The sequence below is a fragment of the Papaver somniferum genome, chromosome 2, assembly GCF_003573695.1.
Source record: "Papaver somniferum cultivar HN1 chromosome 2, ASM357369v1, whole genome shotgun sequence".
Classification (NCBI taxonomy): domain Eukaryota; kingdom Viridiplantae; phylum Streptophyta; class Magnoliopsida; order Ranunculales; family Papaveraceae; genus Papaver; species Papaver somniferum.
The window spans coordinates 67164287-67177059 of record NC_039359.1 but is presented as its reverse complement, the minus strand read 5'-3'; the positions used below and the strand labels follow the sequence as shown (position 1 = coordinate 67177059).

General features: G+C 35.4%; 1 protein-coding gene across 1 annotated transcript; it reads right to left on the bottom strand.

Annotated features, from left to right (window-relative positions):
* Positions 1-9453: 9453 nt before the first annotated feature.
* LOC113351271 (nudix hydrolase 26, chloroplastic-like) lies at positions 9454-10565 on the bottom strand. The gene is made up of 5 exons (XM_026595286.1): positions 10476-10565; positions 10252-10395; positions 10044-10138; positions 9677-9791; positions 9454-9591 (listed from the first exon to the last, which is right to left on the bottom strand). The coding sequence occupies exons 1-5, from the start codon at positions 10539-10541 to the stop codon at positions 9454-9456; spliced, it is 558 nt and encodes a 185-aa protein (XP_026451071.1). The 5' UTR covers positions 10542-10565.
* Between the last annotated feature and the right edge of the window lie 2208 nt (positions 10566-12773).

Genomic DNA, 12773 nt, shown 5'->3' with positions numbered 1-12773 from the left:
CATAAAAAGAAGGGATTTTGGGAAAGTCTATAAAATGAGGCCTATAGTATAATCGAAAGCAAGTTCTCTCCCATACCGTTCTTAGAAGGTGGCGATACTTGGTGTGACTAGGACGGGTAGAACCTAAACTAAAATCATCTCTCAACAGATCTCCTTTCAGAAGTTAGTTATGAGTATGACTACTAGAGTCGACATTAATAGATTTAGTAGGCTAACAACGTAAACAGATAATTGGGACGACCGAGCGAAGCAAGGGAGGACCTTTATATGACCATTTTTTTTGTATTATAAGTGATCAATTGACACAAAAGATTGAATTTCTTTTTGGTAGTGCGCACCTGAAAATCCAGAAATGTCCCTCCCTTTTAGTCCAATTACAATAACTCCTTATGTATCTTATGTGTTTAAGCGTATATTTGGAAACAAACTTTAATATAATATATCTAAAAATCTGTGTCTTGGAATTTTACAAATTTTATCTCGTTGGAAAGGTTATAAAAAAATTTACACAACGAGTACAAACAACAATATCAAATTTAGAGTTTTTACGAAAAATTCGGAGGTGTTTATCAGTTTAAGCAAAATTTTAAAAAACCACCACAAATGATACATAATACTTTACGTAGCCATATTTTTGTTTATGCATCAACTAATTTTCTGTTGCAACTAATAAAATTTATGTACATGCTTCAAAGAAAAAACGTACTTGCTCCCTCTGTTTCAAGAAAAGTGATACTTTCACTTTAGGCACAATTTTCGAAAATTGAATGCATAGTCATTATGCAAACCACCACAAAGGATGCATAACATCATGCAACCATATTTTGGTTTATGGATGGACTAATTTTCGAATCGGGCGAAAGTATCACTCTTTCTGAAACGGGGGGAAGTATCACTTTTCTGAAACGGAACGAAAGTATCACTTTTCCTGAAACGGAACAAAAGTATCACTTTTCCTGAAACAAGACGAAAGTATCATTTTTTCTGAAACGAGGCGAAAGTAGTCGCAGACAAACCCCATCTTCAGATTCTTCTTCGATCGCCCCTTCCACCGTGACAACGACTACACTAGTAGTGAATATCCATCACTTTCATTATCGCCCGCATAGAAAAAAATTGTAATAAAAAATACGCTAGATAAATTAACATAAAGTATCCCCTCTTATGATGTTTTTCAATATATTTTGGGTGTTTTAAAGAAGAAACTAGAACTTCACCTGTGTTGTAACGGCACGGGACTCCGTAGTAAGTATAAAAATTATGTCAATTTTAATCTTTGTCATTTTTTTTTGCTGGCGTTGTATAAAATGACAATTATTCTTCATGTCTTTTAATTGTTATGTTTTCTTTCTAGGTTGACCTAAATATTTTTCTCGAAAAAATCATCGGACGAACACGAAACATGTAATGAGACCAACAGAAAACCTTCACTATCCCTATTGTCGCTGGGTTTTTCAAGGGTTGTTTTTCGGAAAAAATTGTGGTCATCCTGTACAATTCTTTTGTATTAATAACCATTTTATTTTCACATAAAGAAAATCAACCACAATATCTATAATAAATGTTACTTATGTCTTAGCGACATAGAATAAACATTGCCACTAACACACCGAGCATCTGCACTACCATCACCGGAACCGCTCATCACTACTACCTTTTCCACCACCAGCAATATTGCCATCGGCTCCATGCACCACGACTCACAAAGACCACCCCGATCATCCGTAACGATTATTAACAAATTTATTATTTATTATTTATTTAATGAAAATGTATTTCATTTATAACGAGAGATTAGTAATTTAGATTAATGCACAAAAAAATAATTTTACAGTTTTTTTGGTATGGATGCAAAATAAAACATTATTTAGAGTTTACATGTAAATCACTTTTTAGATGTCAAAAAGGGTTGCGGCCCAGCTTGTCGCTAGGCTACCAATCAACTCAATGTAACCGCTTGTTCTTTTGTTTTCTAATAAAGCTTTTTTGAAGCATTTTTTTATGCAAAATAATTTTTTCAATTATAACCGCACTTTATATTGTTTTGGTATCTAACTTTCAGAATGATCTTGGTTTCCTTATAGTCCTCAACCGTTTATTTTCTTTCCTGTCCCGACCCGATAAATATCTGACCCGTAATATTTATTTTAATTTAAAAAACTTAAAAAAGTAAAAGAAAAATAAATTTAAAAACTAACATCAAACTTATACAAAGCCTTTAGTTGGTAACCTAGCAACAAGCTGGGCTCCAACACCTCTTTGAATAGCAATGCCTAATCTATGAAAAATAAAATTACCAAAACCACTACTAGCATCGTTATTAACAATACAATTCTTCAAGCGCTTGAAAAAACACAAAGTATCTTCACCAAGTTCCCCAAGAGTAGAAAACGCTAAGACACCCAAACCACATCCAAGCGAAGCACACTTTTCCAAATATTTAGCTTGCTTACGCGAAACCGCCTTAGAAATAGCTTTACTTGGGAAAAAAAAAAGAATGCCTTCACCAGTGAAGGGCGAGACACCTATGATATCCATGCAAACATCTTGACCATTCTCCCAGTTGAGAACAAGGATATCGGCAGGCCTCAAGTCCTTGCCATCATCTGAAAAATTATCAAGAGTAACTAAGTAATTTATCTACCTTATGACATATTTCTCATCCCACTACCACTACTACTTCCAGCATCACCACCATTAACGTCATCACTCCACCATTCTCACGTCCAACACCCACTATCATTATCTCCACCGTTGATCCACCACGCCCGCCCGCCCGCCATTACAACCAATATTAATGTCCACTGATTCAATAAAATATAAATTTATCATGTACTATATTGATGAAAGCATTAGATGCCATGGAATCTTAGGCGAGTTCATCGCCAGCGCGCCCTTAACTGCTTTGCTTAAACCTGGGGGAGGGGGGAGGGTATTCGGCCTATTGTTGTGGGTACGGTTTGGCGCAGATTGGTCTCAAAGGTAGCTGCTTTACCAGTTGGAAAGGAAATGGCTTCTTACTTAGGCGACTACCAATTTGGTGTTGGTGTGCCTGCTGGAGGGGAAGGGATTCTTCATGCTTTTAATTGCTTATTGGAGATGAAATGGAAATCGGATAAAATTTCAATGCTGCTTATTGACTTTTCTAATGCCTTTAACATGTTGAGCAGAACTCAGCTTATCAAGGAAGTTCGTCTTCATTGCCCAGGTATTTCTCGCTGGGTAGAATTTTGTTACTTGCGTCCTGCTAAGCTCTATTATGATCATCGCTGGGTAGAATTTTCTTTATGTGAAAATAAAATGGTTATTAATACAAAAGAAACAATTGTACAGGATGACCACAATTTTTTCCGAAAAACAACCCTTGAAAAACCCAGCGACAATAGGGATAGTGAAGGTTTTCTGTTGGTCTCATTACATGTTTCGTGTTCGTCCGATGATTTTTTCGAGAAAAATAATAAGTGCAAATAATAAGTTCCAATTTTGTACAACAAGGGGACCCTCTCAGTCCTTTATTATTTGCATTGACACTTCACCCTCTAGTGAAGTCCATTGCTTCTCGATGCACACTTGATTTACACGATTGGTACGTTGATGATGGCACTATTATTGGTGATACTTTGGAGGTAGCAAAGGCTTTGAGCCTCATAGAAACTGAAGGTCCAAGTAGGGGGCTGAATCTTAATGTAAAAAAGACAGAAGTTTTCTGGCCTTCTTTTGATCCCAGAAGCACGACCGATGGTGTTTTCCTTCCTGATATTGGTAGACCCTGCAAGGGGGTTAAACTTTTGGGTGGTCCGGTGAGTTTAGATTTGGACTTTATTAGTGAGATGGTGTTGACCAGGGTGAATAAGACGGTTCAAATAATGACGGCGATCAAAAAGCTCAAGGACCCATAGAGTGAGATGTTGTTACTTCATAATTGCACCGGTGTATCTCGATTATATTTTGCAATGCGTACTACCAACCCAGCTTCCTTGCAACCATCCACGGATCTCTTTGATGAACATTTACTTAATTATTTACGATTACTCATCACTGAAGATGGTCCTAGTTTTGGTCCTCTGCAACAGAGATTAGTCACCTTTCCCATCAAGGAGGGTGGCCTTGGCATTTACACCATGGATGACACTAGTGCTTACTGTTTCCTTGTTTCTCAGAGTCAGACTGCTTCGGTGCAGAAGATTATTCTTGGTAACATATTCTCAGCAAACAAAGGTTCTGCCTTTCAATTGGCTCTTCAGAACTTTATCCAGGTATGTGGATTACCTTCTTCTTATTGTGTCGATGATACTGCCCTCCCCTTCCATGCACTCCATGGCAGTCACTTATTTTGATGCAGTCAAGAAGCAAATCCCAGACCAATTTCACATGTTTGTAAGATTCTCCATTTTATGGCAGTGCAACCGTGTTAAGCATGCTTAGGATTATTTATTAGCGGTACCTATCAGTGGGCTCAATCAATGTATTGGACATAGACAGTTCCGGGTTGTGCTTTGTTATATACTTGGTATCCCTTTGTTTATTGAGAACGACATATGCTCAAGTTGCAACCGATCTATGGATATCTTCGGAGACCATGCGCTTCACTGTTCTAAAGATGTTGGGAGCATGTTTCGTCATGATTCTGTTCGTGACGTTGTTTTTGACATTTGCTACAAGGCTAATTTACATGCGCGTAAGGAAGTATCTCTTGGTATGCAGTCAGAGGATGGCAAAGACTTGAGGCCTGCGGATATTCTTGTTCTCAATTGGGAAAATGGTCAGTATGTTTGTATGGATGTGACTGGTGTTTCTCCCTTCACTGGAAATGAGATTCGTTCCTTTGTTCCAGGAAAGGCTATCTCTAATGCAGTTTCAAGAAAGCGCACTAAATACTTGGACAAATGCACTGCTTTGGGTGTTTTGGCTTTCTCTACTTTAAGGGAGCTTCGCGAGGACACTTTGTGTTTCTTCAAGCGTCTGAAGAATTGCTTGGTTAATAATGATGCTAGTAGTGGTTTTGGTAGTTTCATTTTTCATAGATTTGGAGTTGCTATTCAGAGAGAGGTTGGGACTCAGCTTGTTGCTAGGCTACCAACTAAGAGATGTGTTTGATTTGAATTACTATCAATATGGAAGTTGTATTAAATTATTAAAAGTTTAAAAAAAATTTAATTTTTTTTAAAACTAATATTAAATAAAAAAACTAAACCAAGGTAACTTACTTATTTACCTTAGGACACATTTCTCATCCCACTACCACTTCTTCTTCCAAGCACCACCACCATTAACGTCATCACTCCACCGTTCTCACATACAACAACCACCGCCATTATCCCCACCAGTGATCCACCATCCCCTCCCACCATCACAACCAATATTAATGTCCACTGATTCACAAAAGTATTATTTTAAATTAAAAAAAAATAGTATCAAATAAAAAAAATAAACCAAGGGTAACTAAGTAATTTATCTACCTTAGGACACCTTTCTCATCCCTCTACCACTACTTCTTCTACCACCACTACCACCATTAATGTCATCACTCTACCATTTCGCGAACACTCACCACCATTATCCCCATCGTTGATCCACCACCTCCACCCACCATCACAACCATCATTATTATCTACTGATTTAATATAAGATAAATTTATTATGTATTGTATTAATGAAAGCATATTTATTTGATTAATTAAACAAACATTTATTATGAAATACTACTAATAGAACATTTATTATTGAAATTTAATTAAACTGATCATTTTACGGTCGTAGATTTAGCTTTCCCTACCACTACTTCTTGCGGCACCACTACCATTAACGTCATCACTCCACCACTCTCACATCCAACACCCACCGCCATTATCCCCAATGGTGTTCCACCCTCCACCCCCATCCCCACACACACACCATCACAACCAATATTAATGTCCACTGATTCAATATAATATAAATTTATTATGTACTGTATTCACAAAAATATTATTTTAAATTTAAAAAAAAAGTAATATCAAATAAAAAAATTAACCAAGGGTAACTAAGTAATTTATCTACCTTAGGACATCTTTCTCATTCCACTACCACTACTTATTCCACCACCACCACCACCATTAACGTCATCACTCCACCATTCTCACCAACACCCACCACCATTATGCCCACTGCTGATCCACCACCCCACCCACCATCACAACTGCCATTAATGTCTACTAATTTAATATAAGATTTATTATGTACCGTATTAATGAAAGCATAATTATTTGATTAATTAAACAAACATGTATTATGAAATACTAACAAAATATTTATTATTGAAATTTAACTAAACTGATCATTTTACATTCGTAGATTTAGCTTTTTCTAGGAGAAATCTGGACTACTCTTTAACATGCCTAAGTTTTCCAAATTATTCTGAAATACAAAACAAAGTTCGGACAAGTTAGGCAAGATAAAGAGAGGCCCATATTTATCTAGGGAGAAGATAAATCGATGGTTGTGGTTTGTTCAACTTAAAAACATTGTAAATATTTTATTAATTAGTGTCTCATTAACTGCTCATAATGAATGATATATTAATTTTTTATTATAAATTTTCTCTTAATTAATTTAATGAATATATATTCCCATTGATATATAATTTTAATAGAAATTATATCAATAGAAATCAGTGGTGGTAGTGGAAGAAGTAGTGGCTGCTAGAAGCGGTGGTGGGTGTTAGTGAGTGGTAGAGGCGATAATATTGGTGGTGGTGGAAGAAATATTAGTTATGAGTGGTTTTATGGTGGTGGGTGTTGATGAATAGTCGTGGACAATATTAGTCATGTATATTTACAACATGGATAACATTGCATTGCGGAAGACGTGGTTAGTTGTTTTTAACACGATTGATAAAAGTAGATACCATACCATTTAGGAAAAAAATGATCACGGACGCCGACTCACCTAAACCGTACCCCTGCTACCTTAGGTATCTGGTTGTATAAATCATGGTTCTAACCATTAAAATAAAATTGTCACGTAAACGGTACCCTTGCTACCTTTATACATGATGTTTGTGATTAAAAATTAGAAGTACGACCAAAGGCCAGCAGGATATGGGTTGCGATTGTGTTGGAGAAATAAATGATATCAGATGGTTTTGTGGTGGTGGCAGCGGTTGGTAAGTAGTAACATACTATGTTAATTTCGTGTCGTCACAAAAAGGGAAATATTATGAATTAGAAGACGTGGTGATCATCTTAATGACAAAATAAACTCGGTTAAAGTACATGAAAGATTAAAAAAAGAACAACAAAATATCATGTTATATAATTATTGAAAAAAAGCGGCACAAGACCAAAATAATGCACGAAATTACTATTATCGACATGTGTTGTTACGGTAAGGGTTGTACACTATCTAGCTATACTTTTCTTCCTATTTGTTTGTCCTGTATTATAAAACGAAGCTTTGCTAAGTTGGGAAATATAAATACGGGTACTGATTTTTCCTCCCAATTGATAAATTCACGACTGCGATCTATCCCATAATTTGCTTTACACTTGTATCTAAGACATTAGAACCTATTAGCTAAGACTTGTAGACTTGGATATTTTCTATAAAGTTAAGTGTCTAGCTGATGAATTAAATTATGAACTGTACAATGAATACTAATTTTTAAATAAATGGTCATTTGAATATATGAATGCAGGTTTCATTTCGTTGTAGCTTAAACAAATGGTCATTTGAATGAATGTAAATGCGTTACACTAGCACGTGATGTGAATTACTTTCGGCAATTCGGTTTCAACTCTAATTTTTTTCCCAAAACAATTATATGCACAACTTCTAACAAAAGTTGCAGTTACACATTCATCTACTGAAAACAGAAGTTGTTACTTCAAATGTCACAACCTTTAAGGATGTTGTGTTAGAGATTACGACTACACTAGATAAAGCTTGTGAAAGAATGTATCACAATATAAATAAGAGTTGTACAAGATTTTTCAACCATTCTAACAAGTGCAGTAATAGTGCTATTCACAATAATTAGGGAAGTTGTGTTATAGAATTTTTACTACACAGATTAAAGGTTGTGAAACCAAGTCTTACAATATAAATAAGAGTTGTGTTACATATTTCTACGATACACATCCTTGGTTGTTTAAGATATTCCTACAACACAAGCAAGAGTTGTGTTAGGCTTTCAAAATAATGCTGAAAGATATTCACAACCTTGGAAAAATATTGTCGAAACATGAATCACATCACCCTTTGTAACTCTTAGTCAAACATTGTAGAAAAGCTTGGACTTTCTACAATACCCCCTTCCACAATGCATAAAATGGAGTTGTCGTAGGGGTACTACAACTCTAATCTGTAGTCATCAATGATGATTTTTCCTGTAGTATAGCTATAGGCCCAATTAAGTGGTATAGGTCCCAATTTATCCTAGTTTTTTCCCCTACTTTCTTTTCATTTTTCTATTAGATTTTTTCTTCAAGGGGTGCATTATGCCCCTCTTATCTATATTTTTCTTTTCTTTTATCAATGGATTGTCCTAAATAGTGAACTTAGCTTTAAAAAGATAAATAGAAAACAAAGAGAATACATTATGGGTCTTATGATCTCTTGGCCCTAGGGTCATAGAAATAATAATGCAAATTATTTTCATGATCCCGAAATAATTGTGAGTATTTCCTACATAGATTCTAGTTGTGCATATCTTTTGCACGGATTCTAGTCGTGGATATTTTCTACACAACTCCATATTAATGTGTTTGTTCATCTTTAAAAAACGGTTTTCTAAACTTATTTAATGTGCATACTATAGTATAAGCAATTATGAAAGGTCAATTAATATTGTGGATAATAACTGCACATTAGAAAAACACCGTGGATAATAAATGCATACTTAAAAAAATCGTGGATAATATCTGCACACTAAAAAAAATACTATGAATAATAGGTGTATTTTAAAAAATTCCGTGGATAAAATCGACACACTAGAAAATAAGAAAAAAAATATTAAAAATCATTTAAGGAATAAAAAGTTCTAAAAATGCGAATAATTTGGTATTTGTTTTACGCTCATTGGATTGGACTTTCAAACACATTTTTAAATATATAAAATTTGTCAAACATCTTTTTCTTTGAAGGGTTTTTGCATTATATTTACGCCGCTCCTGTTTATATTTTTCTTTTCTTTTATCAATGAAGTGTCCTAACTAGTGAATTTAGCTTTAAAAAAAATAAATAGAAAACAAAGAAAATATATTGAAACGAGATCTACTAAAATTCAAAGAAACAAACGCAATGAAGTTCAATAACAAAATTCCAAGATGAAAAACCATCTTTAATTAGAACTAAACCATAGACGACTAAATAGAGTACCGGAAAAAAATACATCAACAACTAGTTTTTAACCTTCACTGCAATACGCTTATCCTTCACTGCGGTATTTAACTTGTGTCAGTACTGCCATCCAATTCAGCAGATAAGAAGCTTTGACTTAGTTTCGGAGGAATTTAATTGAAGGTGGCGGGGAGGTTCTGCTGATTTTAATTGAAGGTGGGGGGCAAAAACCTTCAAAACCTCTTCATACACATGTTTCTTGTACACCACTACCTGTTTGCAACCAAATCATTGAGTCAATTTCCGAGCAAGTCACAAACATAACAAATGTGATTATACAGAAGTTGCATCTACTGACACGCTCAGCTACTTGTTCAGGTGTCATCCATGACCATTCTCCGAACTCTGGTTTTTTGGTTCCATCGCCTAGAAGATTGATTTCTTCATCCTTGCCGACGAGTTTAAGAAGAAACCTGCTTATTTTGTAAATGCGCACAACTACTTTTAGCAAGACAATTCAGGTAGAAGTGATCATCAGCTTGATGTTCATTTGAACTACATATGGTCGGACTCAATTAACACGAACAAGGAAGGCAATAATCAAATCTAGCTAAATGAGATATTCATTCTTTTAGGTGTATTAACCAACGGAAAGTGAAAAGATAAAATTTTGCATCCAAGGAAAGTCAACTTCCAGAAAGCAGTAGTGCATCTCTTGGCCTTACCATTTTTGAGCTTGGCCTTTATAATCTTTTCCCCACTGCTTGTTTAGCTTTTCTCTAAGCGGTAGTGGGAAATCGTAAGTTAACCAGTACGGAACCTATATGATAAATTATAATGTGAAAATCAAATATTGATGCCGTATAGAGTTGAGACTGCATTAAAATTTCAGAACGCAAGAGGGGAGAGAGAGTTAAATATGAAAAATCAAACCTCTGCAAGTACTTCAACAGATTTAACTGCAGTTTCTTCACTTAATTCTCTTATTGCTGCAGCTCTTGGATCTTCACCTTCATCGATACCACCCTGTGGCATCTGCCAGGCGCTAGGGATATCGAGTTTAGATGCACAAAAAACCTTAAAATTATCGACAAAATAGTTCCACGTCAGAAATGAACATTGAAAACCTTAAAATAAAAGAAGAAAACGAAACCCACTTCGTTTGATGAGTTAATAAGACATATTCCAACGTTTCTTCTGTATCCTTCCGGTGGAGATTCCATTGAGAGAAGAGGATTTGCAAGAGATGATGCAGCAGGAGGGAGAAATGAAGTTTGCCAATTAGTTTCTTAGGATTTCAGGGATTATGTTCTACGTTGATCAAGATATATATATATAGTACACCACATGTTATCACCGACTCCAAGTCCCATTGTGTTGTGTCTTGTGTGCATATCTGGGATACACTGACACGGACATGGATACGTCACGGACGCAGGGATCGGCATAATTCAAAATGATGAGGACACGAACAAGTTTATATATATATATATATGTATATCAATAAAATACTTTTTATATACGAAAATCATTAATACCAAGAGAGATTTCATTAAAGAAAAGGAGTTACAAATGTTTATCCTCATTGAGGCATAAAGACAACCAATGGAGAAAATTCACACTCCATTCTTCCTCACCAGCAAGATTTCTAGCGTATTTTGCTATAGAATCCCCTACATGATTTGCATCTCTATGCACATAAGTGCAGAGCGAATCCTCAATATCAACTAATAATTTCAAACAATCTAACACAATGTTTCTAGTTGTCCATTTTATTGAAAGTAAACTACCATTAATAGCTCTTATAACATTTGAGCAATCTCTCTCCAAGTACAGCTTTCTAACACCCTTCCCTTTGGCCCATATTATCGCTCCCATAAGTGCTAGCTCTTCAGCTTGTTCAGGATCTAATGCTTTTGAATGCCAGCATCTACCTCCATGACAGTTACCTGCAATGTCATGCATAATCAGTCCACTGCCAGTATCTTTAGTTAACTCAAGGAATGAAGCATCAAAGTTAACTTCAGTAAAATCATTTCCAGATTTTTTCCATCTCCCGTCATTCTCAGAGACAACTAGAATAGGGCTATTTTGGACCATCTTTAATCTGTACCAAGTAGAGATTTCAGACTGAATATTATAAGCAACTTGAGAATGGGTTAGCTGAATGTTATCAAATACTTTCTTACATCTAGATTTCCAAATGTGCCACAAAACAAACCGATAAGATTCCATCATAGAAGCACTTATGTGTTGATTATTGTGAATCTTAAATATGTTAACAATCCAATCCTGCACATTCACATTAGATATTTCATGTATAAAATTAACATTCACAGCAGTCCAAACTCTTTTAGCAAAAGCACAGTCAATAAACAAGTGTTGCATTGATTCATCCACAATATTACAGTGGGGGCATTGGGTGCTAAAAGTGTGACAGAATCTAGATAACCTGTCATTGGTTGGAAGACAGTTACTAATGCATTTCCACAGTAGCTGAAGAATAAACTGTGGCAGTTTTGTTTTCCAAAAAACTTTCCAGTCAACAAGAGTATCAGGGATAAAACCATTCATGGCATTATTATCATTTAAAATTACTTTGTAAGCACTTTTCACACTAAATTCACCATTGGAATTAGGTTGCCATCTAAGATCTTTACCCTGCATAGGAATCCTAATCTCAGATATCTTATTAACAGTGATTTCATCAAATAAATTCTGGAGAATATCCATCTTCCAGTGTTTGTTCTCATCATTTATTAACTGTGAAACATAAATCATGTTGGTTGAGGGTAAGCTACTGTCAACAGTACTAGCAATACTTGGAACCCACCTAGTTTTCCAGATGTGAATAAGTTTCCCATCAACCACTTCCCAACAAGCATGCCTTTTAAACCCTCACAAATCCCCCTCCAGATCCAAGAACCATTAGAAAAAACAACATCAATAAATACATTAATCACGCGAATACATGGAAAAAACTCAATATCATACTTTTAGGTTAGCGCAATGTAGAAAAATTAACCATTATACTATTTTTTTTTTACACATTAGATTACCGAACTACTAAAATGAAGTATATATTTGTATATGTGTATGGTGTCACTACCCCACACGCTTCCTGCATTTGACATGGACATATATCAATACTGGATAAATAGTACACAACGCATGTTAATACTCCCTCCAAGTCCTGTTGTGTTCACATGAATAAATAGTACACAACGGGTTATTACTGACTCAAGACTTCCAAGTCTTGTTGACTCCAAGCCCTGTTGTACGAATCTCTAAGAACCCGCACAAATATCATTTCCAAAGTGTGGTAATCATGATGGTTTTCCTCCATCAAGTTCAACGGCTATGATGGAGCCTAGTTAGCAATTCGGGATTCGGCAAACATACGGAACGGCAAACGTACGAGTATTATACGGTTTTGTAAAATCCAGATTCGGTCC